Source organism: Nycticebus coucang, chromosome 8, assembly GCF_027406575.1.
Source record: "Nycticebus coucang isolate mNycCou1 chromosome 8, mNycCou1.pri, whole genome shotgun sequence".
In the NCBI taxonomy this organism is placed as follows: domain Eukaryota; kingdom Metazoa; phylum Chordata; class Mammalia; order Primates; family Lorisidae; genus Nycticebus; species Nycticebus coucang.
In genome coordinates this window covers 72291887-72311473 of record NC_069787.1, presented here as the reverse complement: position 1 = coordinate 72311473, position 19587 = coordinate 72291887, and the positions used below count along the sequence as shown (strand labels likewise).

The 19587-nt window shown below is 35.5% G+C and overlaps 1 protein-coding gene across 1 annotated transcript in view; it reads right to left on the bottom strand.

Moving 5' to 3' along the window:
- Window positions 1-19587, bottom strand: part of ZCWPW2 (zinc finger CW-type and PWWP domain containing 2) — a 178777-nt gene that overhangs the window by 31769 nt on the left and 127421 nt on the right. The window contains exon 6 of the mRNA XM_053598830.1: window positions 17534-17648. Within this exon, the coding sequence (XP_053454805.1) occupies window positions 17534-17648 (115 nt within the window). The remainder of the gene's footprint in view (window positions 1-17533; window positions 17649-19587) is intronic.

Sequence of the window (19587 nt, the reverse complement as noted above, 5' to 3'; positions counted from 1 at the left end):
GCTATAAAGGACAAAAAGAGGCATACCTAATGATAAAGAGGTCAATACTCAACAAGACATAAAACCTTGAACATGCTTGTAGCTCACAAAAGAGCATCAAATATGAGAGGGAAAAACTGATGGAACTACAAGGAGAAATAAATGAATCCACTAGTAAAGCTGGAGACTTCAACACCCCTCTATCAGAAATGGATGACTCCAGCAGGTAGAAAATCAGTAGGGACATAGTGGAGTTCAATAGCACTATCAATCAACTAGATATATTTAACATCTATAAATGTCTTTATCCCCCAAACAGCAGAATACACATTCTTCTCAAGCTCACATGTAATATTCATCAAAATATACCGTATTCTATACCATAAAACACAATTTTATGAATCATAGAAATCATACCATATTTGCTCTCAGACCACAGTAAAATTAAACTAGAAATCAATAACAGAGAGTTGGATGGGAAATCCAAAGTAACAGGAGATTAAACTTCTAAGTAACACATAGGTCAGAGAAAAACTCTCAAGCAAAGTTAAAAAATATTTTGAACTAAATTGAAATAAAAATATAACTTATCAAAATTTATGGGATGTAACAAAAACATGGTTAAAGGAAAATGTATAGCACTGATTATATATATTTGAAAAGAAGAAAGCTCCAAAATTAATTTCACTGTGGAAAACTAGAAAAATAAGAGCAGACTAAACCTAAAATAAACAGAAGAAAAGAAATACAAATCAGAGCAGAAATCGATGAAATTGAAGACAAGAGGTAAACAGAGAAAACAAAACCATAAGTTGGTTCCTTTAAAGATCAATAAAGTGATGACTCTCAAGATGCTAACTACAAAATAAAAAGAAAGAAACACACATATTACTAATATCAAAAATGATAGAACAGGACATGAACATGACAGATCACACAGACATTAAAAGACTAATAAAGGAATAGTATTAACAACTCTATGCCCCCAAATTTGATAATCTAGATAAAATGGACCAATTCCTTGAAAGACAGATTCTGCCATAAGTCTCACAAGAAGAAATAGGCAGCCTGAATAGCCCTACATATATTTAAGAAATTAAATCAATATGATAACCTTTCAAAACAAAAAGCACTAAGCCCACATGGATTCACTGGTAAATTCTACCAAATATCAAGAAGGAAATTATACCAGTGCTTTACAATATTTTCCAGATGATAGATGCAGAAGAAATTTATTCTAACTCATTCAAGGTAAAGAGGTTTAAAAATTGGAAATCAATTAATGTAATCCATCATATGACAATATCAACATGTGCAGTAAAAGCATTTAATAAAATCCAATATCCATTCATGATAAAAAGAAAAAAATTAGTAAATAAGATAGAATTTTTCAACTTGATAAAAGCACATAAAATCTAAAGCTAACATCGTATTTGATGTTGACAAATGAGAAGCTTTCTTGCTAAGATCAGGAATAATTCAAGGATTTCCGCTCTCATCACTCTTTTCAACACTCTGCTGAATTCTTAGTTAATACAACAACACAAGAAATGTAAATAAAAGGTAAGACAGTTTGGGAAGGAAGAAATAAACCCTGTTTTTCATCATAGATGACATGATTTTCTATGTAGAAAATCCAAAGGAATTGAAAAAAAAATTCCTGGAACTATAAGTGATTATAGCAAGGTTACAGGATATATGAAAAAGTCAATAGCTTTCATATATACCAGAAATAAAAAATGGAACTTGAAATTAAAACACATTATAATGTACATTAGTATCCCCCCAAATGAAAAACTTAGACATAAATCTAACAAAATATACACAATATCTAGATAAAGACAACTATAAAACTCTGAGGAAATAAATCAAAGATGATCTATTGGGGTGTCCAACCTATGGCCTGCAGGCCACATGCAGATTACTTGGTGACTATTTTGCTTATCTGTGGTATCAGATTATTATGAAAAGTACTCATGGACCTTTTCTTTGGGTCATAGCTTTTGTTAGCGTTTGTGTATTTAATGTGTGGCCCAAGACAACTCTTATTTTTCCAATATGTGGCAGAAGAGTAAAAAAGTTGGACAGTGGTCCTGCCAGGAGATGGTTCATGTTCATAAATAGGAAGACTTAATATTGTCCAGTTGTTGCTTCATCCCAATTTGATCTACAGATTCAATACAATCCCAGTCAAAATCTAAGGACCTTATGGATATTGAAAAATTGATTCTAAAGTTTATATAGGGAGGCAAAGCCCATAACAGCCAACCCAATATTAAAAAGAACGAAGTTTGAGAGCTGAAACTACCCAACACAATGCTTGATGTAAGGCTATAGTTTCAAGATAGTGTGGTACTGGCAAAAGAGCAGACAAATAAATCAGTAGAACAGAATAGAGAGCCCAGAAATAGACCACATAAATAAAGTCAACTAATCTTTGTCAAAGGAGGAAAAACAATACAATGGAGCAAAGATAATCTTTTTAACAAATGGTGCTGAAACAACTGGACATCCATATAATTGAAAGAAATGAATCTAGACATAGAATTCTAGACACTGAAAACACCAACTGCTGATGAGGTTGTGGAGCAATAGGAACTCTCAGTTGCTGCTGATGGTATAGCCCCTTTTGAAGACAGGCAATCTTACAAAACTAAACACATTCTCACATGTGATCAGCAATTGTGATCCTTGCTATTTACCAAAAGGAATTGAAAACATATCTACACAAAACTGCACATGAATGTTAAAAGCAGCTATATTCTTTTTTAAAATTTTTTTGTTTTAATTTAATCATAACTGTGTGGACATTGATGTATTTATGGGGTTCCATGTCCTGATTTGATATACAGTGTGAAATGCTTACAGTGAACTGATTAACACATCCATCACCATTATATTCTTTTCTTAATACTTTTGAAATGTACCATTGCTTCATGCACATTAGGTGAGGTCCCCCCAAATACCCTCCCCCGTCCTACCTCCCTCTGCCCCTCCCCCTCTCTCCTCTTCCCTTCTATTTTCTGGACTATAATGAATATAATGTAGGTGATTATATGTTGATTTCATAGTAGTATTGGTATCCAGCTTTATTCTTAATTATCAGAACCTGGAAGCAACCCAGATATCCTGGAGTAGGTAAATGACAAACTATGGCACATATAGACAATGGAATATCATTCAGCATTGAAAAGAAATGAGCTATTGAGACATGCCACATAGAAGAAACTTAAATATATAAGAGAAAGAAGCCAATCTAAAAAGGCTACATGCTAGATGATTCCAACTATATGACATTCTGGAAAAGGGAAAACCATAAAGACTAAAAGAATTAGTGAGTTCCGGGGATTGGTTCTGGCAAGGATGAACAGGTAGAACACAGATTTTTAGGGCAGTGAAAATGTTTTGTGTAATACTACAATAGTAGACACGTGTAATTATACATTTGTCTAAACTCAAAGCAAGTGAAACAGTAAGAGTGAACTTTAATGTAAACTAAGAACCTTGGGTGATAATGCTATGTCAACAGGTTCAACAATTATAACAAATGGACCATGTTGTGTGGGATGTTGATAGTAGAGGAGTTCATGTGTGTTGGTGGGGAGGAGATAAATAGGGAATCTCTGTACATTCTACTCAATTTGATTCTTTCTTTTCTTTCCTTCCTTCCTTCCTCTCTCCCTCCTTCCTTCCTTCCTTTCTTTTTTTTGGTTGGGAAGATAAATCATTTATTTGATACTTTATACTCAGGTACTATTTGTACCCTGAGCATGTTTTTATGTGTAACATACACATTATGCAATGTTGTAATAATTTGTTTTGTAGTTTATTTTTTATTAAATCATAACTGTGTACATTGATGCATTTATGGGGTTCAGTGTACTGATTTTCTATGAACCTAAAACTGTTCTAAAAATAAAGTGTATTCTTCTTTTTTTTTTTTTTTGTAGAGACAGAGTTTCACTTTATGGCCCTCGGTAGAGTGCCGTGGCGTCACACAGCTCACAGCAACCTCCAACTCCTGGGCTGAAACGATTCTCTTGCCTCGGCCTCCCGAGTAGCTGGGACTACAGGCGCCCACCACAACGCCCGGCTATTTTTTGGTTTGCAGTTCGGCCGGGGCCGGGTTTGAACCTGCCACCCTCCGTATATGGGGCCGGCGCCTTACTGACTGAGCCACAGGCGCCACCAGTATTTTTCTTTTTTAAAGAGTAATGATAATGTGTACAAAAGCTTCATTCTCATCTATAATTTTATCTGGTACCATTATTCAACTTAGATATATTACACAGGGTATGCCAACAATCATCTTTATAACGAATAATCCATGATTTCCTTGGAAGACCCCTTTTAATGGTGAACTACAGGGCACAGCAGTAACCATCAGTTCAAATACACCAAGGTTTTTTGAAGACAATGGCTTCTCCATCCAAGCAAGCTGTAAATGAATTTCAAATTAAACCTGGCATCACCATGAAGGAATTCTATCTTCACACCCTTGAGAAAATTTACCTAAATGGCTTTAGAGTAGATTAACTTTGCACAGCACATTAAAAAGAAAATGACACGTTTATTCAGTGTCACAATCAGACTATTACATTTAGCAATCAATAGCATGGGTACAAAAAAAAAACTACATTAAAACCCTTTGTTGGAATGCTTTACACTTTCTACAGAACAGAAACTAATATTGGAGTTTTTTACTCATACACCTGAATATTGTCTAACTCTAAAACAGCAATTTTCAACCTGTGTGCCATGAGAGGATCTTAGGAGTGCCATGAAAAATTTTTAAACGTCATTAATTATTTTTGAAAGAAGTTCAAAGCATGGTAAATATATTATTTTTTTACTTTTTTTTATCAATGTAATTTGAGAGTGCCACATCAGTTTTAACTATAGGTTCAAGTGTGCTGGGAGGTAAAAAAGGTTGAAAAACACTGCTCTAAAACATGTCTTTTTTGTAGCAGCTAGGCCTTGCCACCAATGTGCTTGGCTGAGTTCACAAATCTGTTTCGACCTGTAGCTTCCCTGTCTGTTCTCTGGCTCTTCTCTCCTGCTAGACTTTGTTTTCTGGGAATAAAGCCTTCTGCTACTGCCACAACTGTAGCTGTTACTGGAACCTTGGTTTCATGGGTTAGCAAAGTATTGGCTGCCATCACCCTAGGGGCCATAGCTTCTGCCTCCAAAATTTCCTCCCTGTGTGGGTACAAAATTTGAAGACTGATTATTGTAATAGATAAAATCATTGTAGCTTTCACCACCTCCAAATTTGCTTCCATCATTACCAAATCCATTGTAGCCATTCCTATTGTCATCATATCCACCACCACCATGGCTACCATCAAAACCACCACAAACATTGAAGTTTCTTCCACAGCAAAAGTGGTCATTTCCACCAAAATCACCTCCATGATCACCACCAAAGTTTCCAAGACCACTTTGGCCCATTTGACTGGATGAAATACTAATAATCTCTTGCTTTGACAGGGCTTTCCTTACTTCATAGTTGTGGCCATACACAGTATGGTATTTCTGAATGACAGTTTTATCCACAGAATCATGGTCATCAAAGGTGACAAAAGCTAAGCCTCTTTTCCTGCCACTGCCTTGGTCAGTCACAATTTCAATCATTTCGGTTTTCCCATACTGTTTAAATTAGGCTCTTAGGCGATGTTCTTCAGTGTCTTCTTTAATGTCACCAACAAAGATCTTTGTCACAGTTAAGTCGGCACCTGGTCTTTAAGAATCATCTCTGGAGATAGTTCTCTTTGATTCTACAACTCTTCCAACCACCTTCTGTGGTCTTGCATTCACTGCTGCATCTACCGCATCCATGGTGGCATATGTGTCAAACCCAAAGCCTGTAGAACAGTTGGTATTTGGATCGCTCATTACCCCACAGTCTGTAACTCTTCCCCTTTGCTCCAAATGGCTCCTGAGATGCTCATAGTTCATTTGAAAGCTAAGCCCTCTCACAAATAGCTTCCACAGGTGTTCAGGCTGTTTAGGAGACTCTGACTTAGACATGATGGCAGTAGGAAGAGAAATTTAATCATGCTTCTCAACAGCATCCACATTAGCAGAAACAAGCTAATTAATATATCAATAAAGTCTAATTTTAAAAACTATAAATAATTCCAGGGAGAAAACTTAGACATGGTAACATCCACTCTAAAATGTAGGGTATGTAAGAAAATATTAATTTGGGACAGAGAAAGATGGAAGACTACAGACATCTCTTTGCTGGCTACTCATAGTGAGACAGGGGAAAGTGGCCTTCAACTACTTCTGGGTTGGGGGAATTTGCACAGAAATATCACAGGGGCACAATGAAGTAGCAGAGTACTTCAGGAGCTGACAAAGAAATTTGGAGATGAAGAAAACCAACATGGAAGGCAGGTGCTTGGTATGGACAGAGATGGGCCAGTTGGCCAGCTCTCACTTGGGGGGCTGGGGATGAGAAAGGGCTGTTCTGCATTATTTAAATTTTGGACTGGGCTGCTCACTGGAGCAACAAGCATCCAGCATCCAGGGTTGAACTCCAGGAACAGTGGTTCTCCCATCAGCTTTGTTCCCTGGCTGGGCACCACCACTGTGGGAAGATTGCACACATGGGAGGAACAGTCCATTGGGTCCTGGTGCACAGCCAGCTCAGGTGTGCCTGCTGAGCTTAAGCAGCCATCCATGGGGTGACCTTAGTGCCTCTGTACCCTTTGGAAGGGCTGCTTTGTTGTCAGGGGAGACTGACTGACTTCCTCAGAAGTCTGGTGAGGGCTTTGCAAGCCCCGTCCTGCAGGGACTGAATACTGATGAATTGAACAGGCCCAGATTGAGGGCAAAGTAGCCAAGAAGACAAAATTTGGAATCCTTTGCAACTAGAAAGTGCTTCCAACCCTGATAGCATAAAGAAAAATCAGCATGTGTTCTCCATCTTCTAACACTACAGCACCACCTGGCATCAAGGCACTATATTACCACGTGTGTGCGTGTGTGCGCACACACGCACATACGTCTTGTTTTACATTTTTTGCTTCTTTTTACAATTTTTTCCCTTAGTTTTTTCCTTTATTTTTGTTTTTGTTGTTTTTGTTTAATTTGGGGGGGGTGTATTTGTATTTTTTATGTTTATTTTTTTGAATAGCAAGGGCTCCTCCATTTTTGTTATGGTTTTTCAGCCCCCTTTGCTTTGTCTTTCTATTTTATAGCTCTCCATTTTCTCTATTTTGGGTAGATATTTTTCTACTTTTCTCATAATTCTGACATAATTTACTCATACAACAGTTAAGCTCCCAACAAAACAATGCCCTGGTCCAGATGGCTTCACACCAGAATTCTATCAAACCTTCAAAGAAGAGCTTGTACCCATACTGCAGACATTATTTCAAAAAATTGAGTAGGAAGGAATCTTCCCCAACATGTTCTATGAAGAAAACATCACCCTGATACCAAAGCCAAGAAAAGATCCAACTATGAAGAAGAACTATGGACCAATTTCACTAACGTATATAGACGTAAAAATTCTCAATAAAATCCTAATAGATTACTGCTTATCATTAAAAAAGTCATACATCACAATCAAGTAAGTTTTATCCCAGGGACGCAAGGCTTGTTTAACATATGCAAATACATAAACGAAATTCACCATATCAATAGAAGCAAAAACAAAGACCATATGATCCTCTCAATAGAAGCAGAAAAAACATTCAATAAAATTCAACATCCTTTTCTAATTAGAACTCCGAAGAATATACACAGTGGTGGCACGTTTCTTAAACTGATCAAAGCCATCTATGACAAACCCACAGCTAATATTATACCGAATGGAGTAAAACTGAAAGCTTTTCCACTCAGAACTGAAACAAGATAAGGTTGTCATCTGTCACCATTACTATTCAACATAGTGCTGGAAGTTGTAGTCAATACAATCAGGCAAGAAAAGGAAATAAAAGGCATACAGTGGGGGCAGAGGAAGTGAAACTCCCCCTCTTTGCTGATGATATGATCTTATACTTAGAGAACCTCAAAGACTCAATCATATGACTCCTGGAAGTGATCAAAAATACAGTAATGTCTCATGATATAAAATCAATGACCACAAATCAGTAGCCTTTGTATATGCCAATTAACAGCCAAGATGAGAAGATAATCAAGGGCACAATTCCCTTCTCAGTAACTTCAAAGAAAATGAAATACCTACAAATATACCTCACAAAAGAGGTGAAGGACCTCTACAAAGAAAACTATGAACTGCTAAGAAAAGAAATAGCAGAAGATGTTAACATATGGAAGAATATACCATGCTCATGGCTTGGAAGCATCAACATTATTAAAATATCTATACTTCCTAAAGCAATCTACAGATTCAATGCTATCCCTATTACAATACCAACATCATTCTTTTAAGACTGGGAAAAAATAATTCTTCATTTTGTATGGAATCAGAAAAAACCTTGTATAGCCAAGGCAATTCCTAGTAATAAAAACAAAGCCAAGGGTATAAGCCTACCAGACTATAGGCTGTACTACAAGGTCATTGTGATTAAAACAGCATAACATAGAGACGCAGACATCTGGAACAACATAGAAAACCAGGAGATAAAACTAACACCATACAACCACCTAATCTTTGATAAACCAAACATTGGTCTGGCTCAAGGAGGCCAGGAGCTCACAGTCTTGGGTATCCTTCTAGCGTTGGCCTTTGGAAACAAGGTATTGGTAGGTCCCTATGGAGACAATCTGATTTCTTTCTATATTTGACAGAGGTAATGTCTTGCTTTTGCCCAGCCTGGTAAGGAGCTCCTGATTCCAAGGAACATGCCCAGACCAGACCCCCAAAATTCTAGGGCTATGAGTGGTTAAAGTACCCCTCCAAATACTACTATTTCTCCTGTTATTCTCCTTCTCTCTTACTGTCCTTTTTCTCTCCTTTTTTCCAATTCATTCCTTCTTCTCCCCTTCTTTTGTCTTTTTAAAAATTGTTTTACCTGTTTAACTTTTCCTTTTCTTTCTACCTTCTCACTCTTACACTTACCTTCCTTTGGTCTTATAACAAAAGGCTACTTAAGTGAAGGAGGTAAAGAAAAGAAAAGAGTAGGAGAAGGAAGTAAACAAAAAGAAAACACACATAAGGAGGAACCAGTAGAAAAAATACAAGCAACATAAAAAACCAGCATAGAGCAAGCCCCACCCCCATGAGGGATTATGAGGTAGCTAACACAGAGAATTCCACCTATAAAGAATTAATGGAAATTATAGAAAGGGAATTTAGAATATGGATGGCAAATAAATAAATAAGAAAGGAAAGTAAAAAAACAACCAAAATTTAGAGAAAAGATATGAAGATTATAGAAATGATATGGGAGACTTAAGGACTTAAAGTAGTCAATCAGGAAACTTAAAGATGCAGTACAAAGCATCAATTACAGATTAGACCATGGAGAAGAAAGAATCTCGGAGCTAGAGGATAAAGTTCTTGAGCTAACCCAGGCAGTTAAAGAGGCAGAAAAGAAGAGAGAAAGCAGAATATTCACATAGAGAATTATGGGATTTCATGAAGTACTCAAATGGAAACCCTACTGGAAGATACCATAAATGAAAACTTCCCAAGCTTCATGACAGATTCTGAAACACTCCTTTCAGAGGAATATTGAACTCCAGGTCATTTCAATACAAACAGAGCATCTCCAACACTCACTGAAATGAATCTGTCTAAAGTCAAGACAAAACAGAAAATTCTGCAAGCAGCCAGGAATAAGCACCAATTGACCTACAGGGGTAGATCCATCAGGATGATACCAGACATTTCAGCTGAAACTTCTAAGCCAGAAGAAAATGCTCATCTAACTTTAATGTTCTTAAACAAAACAATTTTCAGCCCAAAATTCTGTATCCTGCTAAATTAAGCTTCAAAATCAATGCAGAAATCAAATCTTTTACTGATATGCAAACATTCAGGAAGTTTGCCACAACAAGACCATCTCTATAGGAAATACTCAGACCTATTCTCCACACTGAACATCACAATAGACCACCAGCAAAGTAAACTCCCAGAAACTAATGGACAAAACCTAGCTTCCACATTTGCACAAAGGATAAAAACTTATTTTGTGAATAGACCTTCACAAACTAAAAGGAATAGAATTCCACCACACTTATCACTCCTCTCAATAAATGTTAATGACTTGAATTCCCCATTGAAGAGGCACAGGCTGGCCAATTGGATAAAAAGATTGGATAAAAAACTACAAGCCATCCATATGTTGTCTCCAGTAAACACACTTAACCTTGAAGTACAAAACAAGACCCAGGGTAAAAGGATATTTTAAGCAAATGGAAACCAGAAAAAATGAGGTATTGCAATCTTATTTTCAAGTATAAGTGGATTTAAAGCAACCAAAGTTGAGGAAGACAACTATGGTCTTTGTTTTCCTACTGGTCAAGGGAATAAAACATCAAGAGAACATTTCAATTCTAAATATTTATCCGCCCAACTTAAATAGTTCCAGATTTATGAAATAGATCTTGATTGGTCTGAGCAATATGATATTCTATAAGACCATAATAGCTGGGGACTATAATACCCCTCTGGTTGAACTAGACAGATTCTCTAAACAGAAACTAAACGAAGATACAAGGGACTTAAATGCAAGCCTACAACAAATGGGCTTGAAAGACATAGAGAACGGACCATGCCAACGCTAAGGAATATACATTGTTCTTGTTATGTATGCCTCCATATGTCTAGTATGACAGTGGAACATACTCCAAAATAAATCATATCCAGGTCACAAATTAAACCTCAAGAAAACTAAAATAATTGAAATTATATCTTATATCTTCTCAGACCACAGGCAATAATGGCAGAACTCAACTTCAACAAAAATTTTCATTCCCACACAAAGGCATGGAAATTAAACAACTTTATGCTGAATGACAGGTGAGTTAAGGAAGAGATAACAGAGGAAATTATTAAATTCCTCAAACATAACAACAATAAAGCTACAATTTATCAAAACCTGTGGCATATTGCAAAAGCAGCCCTAGGAGGGAAAGTTATCACATTAGTGCCTACATTCAAAAAACAGAGAGCATATCAACAATATAATGAATCATTTCAAGGAAATGGAAAAGGAAGAGCAACCCAACCCCAAACCCAAGAAAAGAACGGAAATAACCAAAATTAAATCAGAAATGAAATTGAAAAGAAAAGAATTATTCAGAAAAATCAATGAAATAAAATGTTGGTTTTTCAAAAAGATAAATCAGAATAACTAGAAACAGAAAAGTAAAATCTCTAATAATCTCAATCAGAAATGAAAAAGGGGAAATAACAACAGATCCCACAGAGACACAACAGTTTATCTCTGACTACTACAAGAAATAGTATGGCCAATAATTTGACAATGTGGAGAAAATGGACCAATACCTGGAATCATACCATCTCCCTAGGTTTAACCAAGAAGAAACAGATCTCTTGAACAGACCAATATCAAGCACTGAGACTGAAGAAATAATAAATCTTTCAACAAAAAATAGCCCTAGCCCAGATGGCTTCACACCAGATTTCTATCAAACCTTCGAAGATAAGCTTGTACATATGGTGCAGAACCTATTCCAACACATTGAGAAGGAAGGCACCTTCCCTAACAAATTCTATGAAGCAAATATCACCCTGATACAAAAATCAGGAAAGGACCCAGCTAAAAAGGAGAACTACAGACCAATTTAACTAATGAATATTGATGCAAAAATAGTAAAAATCTTACCAATAGTTTACACATTACAGTTACAAATTAAAAAAATTATACATCATGATCAAATAGACTTTATCCCAGAGATGTGAGGCTGGTTTAACATATGCAAATCCTTAAATGTAATTCACTATATCAACAGGAGCAAAAACAAACACCATATCAGCCTCTCAATAGATGTAGAAAAAGCATTTGATGAAATTCAGCATTCTTTTCTAACAAGAACACTTAAGAATATAGATATAGATGGCACGTTTCTCAAACTAATTAAAGCTATCTATGACAAACACACAGCTAATATCATACTCAACAGAGTCAAACTGAAAGCTTTTCCAGTTAGAACAGGAACCAGACAAGGATTCCCTCTATCGCTGCTACTATTCAACTAGTGCTGAAAATTCTAGCCAATGCAATAAAGCAAGAGAAGGATATAAAGGGATCCAAATGGGGCAGAGGAGGTCAAACTCTCACTCTTTGCCCACAATGTGATCTCATACTTAGAAAACCCCAGAGAGTCAATTACAAGATTCCTGGAAATGATCAAGAAATACAATAATGGCTCATGGTATAAAATCAATGTCCACAAATCAGTAGTAATGTCTCAGGGTATAAAATCAATGTCCACAAATCAGTAGCCTTTGTATATGCTAGTAACAGCCATGTCAAGGAGATAATCAAAGATTCAATGCCCTATACAGGAGCTTCATAGAAAATGAAATACCAACAAAAGAAGTGAAGGACCTCTACAAAGAGAATTATGACACCCTAAGAAAAGAAATACCAGAAGACATCAACAAGGAAGAACATACCATGCTTTTGGCTGGGAAGAATCAACATTGTTAAATGCCTATACTACCCAAAACAATCTACAGATTCAATGGAATCCCCATTAAATATCAATATCATACTTTGAAGAACTGGAAAAAATACTTCTTTGTTTTACATGGAACCAGAAAAAAACCTGTATAACTAAGGCAATTTTTAGCAATAAAAACAATGCCAGAGGCATCCATGTACCAGACTTTAGGTTATATTATAAATCCACAATGATCAAATCACCCTGGTATTGGCACAAAAACAGAGACATAGACATATGGAACTAAATAGAAAGCCAAGAAATGAAAACAGTCTCTTATAGCTATCTGATCTTTGATAAACAAAACAAAAGCATATACTGGGAAAAGGAACCCTATTCAATAAATGGTGCCAGAGATCTGGGTAACCACATGTAAAAGATTGAAACTGGACACACACCTTTCACTGCTTATGAAAATTGATTCAAGATGTATCAAAGACTTAAACCTAAGACGTGAAACAATAAAAATCTTTAGAAGAAAGTGTGGGGAAAACTCTTGAGGATGTCAGCCTGTGAAAAGATTTTAGGGACAAGACTTCAGCGGCAATTGCAACAACAAAAATAAACTAATGGGACTTAAACTTAAAAGCTATCGCACAGCTAAGTACACAACAATTAAAACAAAATGACAACCTTCAGAATAGGAAAAGATATTTGCATGTTACGAATCTGACAAAGGCTTGATAACTAGGAGCTACAGAGAATTCAAATTAATCCACACACAAAAAAGAGCACTGGGCAAGAGATATGAACAGAACCTTCTAAGAAGACAAATGAATGGCTAACAAACATTTGAAAAAATGCTCACCCGGCCCCAGCTGAATTGCAACCAAAAAAATAGCCGGGCTTTGTGGCTGGCACCTGTAGTCCCTCCCAGCTACTCGGGAGGCTGAGGCAAGAGAATCACTTAAGCCCAGGAGTTGGAGGTTGCTGTGAGCTGTGTGATGCCACGGCACTCTACCCAGGGCCATAAAGTGAGACTCTGTCTCTACAAAAAAAAAAAAAAAAATGCTCAACATCCTTAATCATCAGAGAAATGCAAATCAAAACCACCCTACATGAGAATAGCCCACATTACAATGTCTCAGAGTTGCAGATGCTGGAGTGGGGATGGAGAGAGACGAACACTTTTACACTGTTGGTGGGACTGCAAACTAATATAGCTTCTTTGGAAAGAAATATGGAGAATCTTCAAAGAACTCAAATTAGACCTTCCATTTGACCCCATATTCCCACTATTAGGCATCTACCCAGAAGAAAAAAAAATCATTTTATCATAAAGACATTTGCATTAAATGTTGATCACAGTTCAATTTACAACTGCCAAGTCGTAGAAACAATCTAAATGCCCATCAACTCAGGAATGGATTAACAAGCTGTGGCATATGTATACCATAGAGTAATATTCAGCTGTAAGAAGAGATGGTAACTTTACATCTTTTGTATTAACCTGGATAGAGTTAGATAACATTCTCTTTAATAAAGTATCACAAGAATGGAAAAGCAAGCATTCAATGTACTCAATTTTATTATGAAGCTAGTAGACAATCTAACATATGTCCATGGGTGGCACCCGTAGCTCAGTTGGTAGGGTGCCGGCCACATACACTGAGGCTGGTGGGTTCGAGCCCAGCCTGGGCCAGCTAAAACGACAATGACAACTACAACAACAACAAAAAATTGTGGTAGGTACCTGGAGTCCCAGCTATTTGGGAGGCTGAGGTAAGAGAATCACTTAAGCCCAAGAGTTTGAGGTTGCTGTGAGCTGTGACATCACAGCACTCTACCAAGGGTGACATAGTGAGACTCTGTCTTAAAACAAACAAACAAACAAACAAGCAAAAATATGTCCACATAAGAGAAAAACTTAATTCAATGGGGGACATGGGGAAAGGGAGGGATTGGTGTGCTTCCACTTAAAGGGCACAAGGTGCGGTTGTATGGCACACTTTTTGTTTGTGAGACACAACTACAGCAGGGACTCTAACAAATTCAAAAATCGTGACCTGGTTATTTGTATCTACCCTCACAATAACCCGAAATTGAAAAAAAAAGAAAATATTAATTTTACCAACAATATAAAATCCTAAAGCTGAATTATAATGAGATTATATGAACAATACCCTATTTTTAAAAATACAGTTACAATGAATTTTCCTATATAATATAAAACACTTGCTAGCACCAGAAGAATTACCAAGTTGTAGTAATAGTTTAAATGTGCATACAAGAAAAAAAAGAACAACAAAATCAAGAAGATGGGACTTCGTTAGTATCTAACTTGGTCTACATTTACATATTATTTAATGACCCTGCATATTTCATCAATGAAAGACTTGCATCAAATATAATAGTGTGCCAATTTCTCCATGGTAGGAATACTATAGGCTAAACATTAGCAATAATTATTTCTGGATGAATGAAGAAAATTGTTAGGTAAAGAAATCCTCAAATTTGCTGGATTAAAATAGTTTGAGGCTAAGCTATTCAACTTTGGTGAAATATCTGAATAATGGCTAATTATAATCAAAACTACTTTTGAGGGTGGAGCCTGTGGCTCAAAGGAGTAGGGTGCCAGCCCCATATACCGGAGGTAGTGGGTTCAAACCCAGCCCTGGCCAAAAACTGCAAAAAAAAAAAAAAAAAAGTAGACTCAAGGATTAAATTAACTATTTTGGAGACAATGAATAGTGAACTTGTTGTGGCAAAGGTTAAACTTTTTGAAATCTTCACTTTGACTACTTCAGGGACAGAATGAAAATCTTTAGGCATATGGCTCTAAAAAATGAGGCTAAATTACAGCAAATTCCTTATGTAAAAATCCTCAGACTTTCAGCAAGAAAATGAGTTATTGCTACAAAACCAATCAGAAATAATCTTCTCCAGGTTCTCTGAACAGGCAAGAATGCTAAAAGACTTGGGCACAAATGCTCTGGCACACACAACACTGGTAATGATATACTTTCATAACTTTTTGACAGGTCAAATCTATTGCTAATAAGAAATAGATATTATATAACTTTGAAAAGTAAACTACCACATTATTTAAAAATGTTAGCGTTTAAAAAATTAAATGCTTCAGAGTTTATTGTGGTTAAACAAGAGAAATGTATAATCTGTGTAAAGCATAAAATTTTATTTGTGATAACAGAGTGAGTTCAACCTTTATTGCTAATAAACAGAGACATTATATTTTCAGGACAAGGAATAAAAACCTCATTTATGGTAACAAATGTGTCTTCTCTGGGTCTCGCAGTAAACCAGAGTAGTGTACTTGTCCTACTTTTTTCCACTTTTCCTACTTTTTCCAAACCTACTTATTTGCTTTAAAACCTAAACTTGGGTGCCTGGGTTAAAATTTAAATTTTTTCTCAATGAAAATGTTTTTTAAAATATACATTAAGGTTTTACAAAGGAGAAAAGAAATCACTGTTACTTTAAAATTTAGCATCAAAGTCCTGATCCTTTCATAGAGTAATCTTTTAAAAAAATTTATGGTAATAAAAATAGAAAGGGTATTACAAAATATAAAGTTATGATGATCACTAAGAAGCATTTTTTTTTTTTTTTGAGACAGAGTCTGCTGCCCTCGGTAGAGTGTCATGGAGTCACAGCTCACAACAACCTCAAACTCTTGGGCTTAAGTGATTCTCTTGCCTCAGCCCCCCAAGTAGCTGGGACTACAGGCGCCGGCCACAACTCCCAGCTATTTTTGTTGTTGTTGTTGCAGTTGTCATTGTTGCTTAGCTGGCCTGCGTGGGGTGTATGTGGCCGGTGCCCTACCCACTGAGCTATAGGTGCCGCCCAGAAGCAGAAATTTAAAACATATTTAAGCTTGTTGAAATTATCATTTTTATATGACAATCATATTCAATCATATTCTTAAGAATGTGATGCACCTTCTATAATCTTTCAGGTGAATTTATCTAAAAAGTTATGCGTAAATCATAATATTTATGATTCAAGAGAACTTCCTTTGAAAATGACCTGAATCTATTCACCTAATTTATTTTTATTTTTATTTTTGAGACAGAGTCTCAAGTTATTGCCCTGGATAGAGTACTGTGGCATTACAGCTCACAGCAACCTCCAATTCTTGGGCTCCAGTGATCCTCTTGTCTCAGTCGTTCTATTTTTAGTAGAGACAGGGTCTCGCTTTTTGCTCAGGCTGGTCTGGAACTCATGGGCTCAAGCAATCCACCTGCTTTGGCCTCCCAGAGTGCTAGGATTACAGGTGTGAGCCACCACACCTGGCCTATTCACCTAATTTTAAAAAATGTTGTGGGGAGCATGGGCAGAGGGAGGGTGATTGGTGGGATTACACCTGCGGTGCATCTTACAAAGGTACATGTGAAACTTAGGAAATGTAGAATATAAATGTCTTAACACAATAACTAAGAAAATGCCAGGAAGGCTATGTTAACCAGTGTGATGAAAATGTGTCAAACGGTCTATAAAACCAGTGTATGGTGCCCCATGATTGCATTAATGTACACACCTATGATTTAATAAAAAAAAAAAAGTTGAAGCTTGCCTTTTATTTATGCTTTGAATTTATTTAAATAAGAAATATTTTGAAAATAATTTGTTCCATAATAGTATAGCATATCCAAACAAGATCTTCATACCAGAGATATTTTATAGCTGTGGTTTCCAATTTTGAAATACTGTATATACTTTTGAAATACACGAGAGGACCCATGTAGATAGTCTAAGCATAAAGAAGATAACAAAAGTGCTAATAACAATCCCTGCATTTAAATAAGAGTGTATGTTCAGTTTCTGAAAATAGTTTCTGAGGACAAAATACATGCTATTAATTCATACAAAAATGATCTTCCCTATTAAGAGAAAGAGATGAAGATATTTTAAAGTGAAACATAAAAAATGTATCTAAATAAATGCTTATTTTGGATTAATAAAGAATAAAAAACGTATGTACCCTCTTTGGATAGGCAGCACATTTCCAGTCTTTGTTGATGAGAATATCCATAGAGTAGGTGTGCCTCTTGTAATGCACTTTTATACCACTTCTTATTATTCTTACATTTTGCTGGCTATATAAATACAGAAAAAGAACAAGATTATTTTTTAAATATATAATTTTGATTTAAAATCCACTTGACTTAACTATTAAGCTGGACTTAATCTAATTTGAAGCACTGTAAAATATATTTCTTAGACATTAGTATCTGATTATCATTTTTGTTATTATTTTCGAATTTAACAAAACTGTGGAAATTTTGCAAGTTAATAGCCAAAAGAGTCATATGCTTGGTTCACTAAAATAATAGTGATAATATGATTTTCTTTACTTAGAAAGTCATAAAAATTTAAGGCTCTCAATGTAACAAAGTAGTTAATATTAATACATTTTATTAGCATAATTTTGATTCTCTTTTAGTGACAATAACTAAAGTGGTAGAAACTCAAAAGCAAGTTTTAAGGAAATCAATTACATTCTCATCTAGTTTTGGTATTATGGCAATATTGAAAAATTCATACAAATTTCTTAAAATTTCTGTGCTGTCTTTATCTGAAAAATATGAATAATAACAGAACATACATCATAAGGTTTCATGAGCATTAAATGAAATAATAAATGATAGTTTCTGGCATACTAAGAACTCAATAAGTTATTCTGCTTAGATAAAATATATTTTATAAATATTTATTTAGTTTTCCAAAAATACAGCCTGTAAAGAAAAACAGTCAAAGAATCTCTGGGTCAAAAATGACTATAAAAACTTTCTAGTCCATAATTTTTCCAATGTTATTTTAAAATATAACAAAAAATTTTGTTTTATCATTTGAATGAATGTGTAGATAATTATATATTGGCTTCATAACTATTATTGGTTTCATAATAGTATTGAGTACATTGGATACTTTTTTTCCATTCTTGACATACTTTACTAAGAAGAATATGTTGCACTTCTATCCATGAAAACATAAAGATGTAAAGTCTCCATCCTTTTTAGGGCTGCATAGTATTTCATGGTATATTAATCCATTCATGGATTGATGGGCATTTGTGCTGCTTCCATGACTTGGCAATTATGAACTGGGTTGCAATAAACATTCTGGTGCAAATATATTTGTTGTAAAATGATTTTTGATCATCTGGGTATATACCTAGTAGAGGAATTGGAGGATTAAAGGGTAGGTCTACTTTTAGTTCCTTGAGTATTCTCCAAACTTCTTTCCAAAAAGGCCATATTCGCTTGCATTTACACCAGCAGTGTAGAAGTGTTCCCTCCTCTCCATATCCACTCCAACATCTGTAGTTTTGGGATTTTGTGATGTGGGCTAATCTTACTTGAGTTAGATGATATTGCAAAGTGGTTTTTATTTGCATTTCTCTGATGATTAAAAATGTTGAGCATTTTTTATCCAGAAAGAAGGAGGGAAGAGGAGGGAGAGAGGAGGTGAGGTAGGAGGCCAGGAGGAGGGAGGGTATTTGGTGGAACCTCACCTATTGCGCACAATGCAATGGTACATTTCAAAACTATTAAGAGTAGAGTGTAAATGTTTTAACACAACAAATAAGTAAATGAGGTGATGGTTATGTTAATCAGTTTGATGTAAACATTCCACATTGTATATCAAATCAGCACATTGTACCCCATAATTGTACACAGTTATGATTTAACAAAAAAAGGTTCAAAAATTAAAAAAAGATTTTTATAATGTTTTTAAATGTTTAAGTTTATAAAATATATGCCATCATTTTCTTTTTCAAAACTTTACCATCAAAAAGAAGATGGACGGTTATTATATTAATGTATATTTGCCACCTGATCATATCTTTATCTCAGACGTATAAAATAACTCACCCTTAAATAAGATGAATAGAATACTACCACACTTATCAATTATCTCAATAAATGTTAATGGCTTGAATTGCCCACTGAAGAGACACAGATTGGCTGACTGGATTAAAAAACACAAGCCATCCATTTGCTGTCTGCAAGAAACACAGCTGGCTTCAAAAGA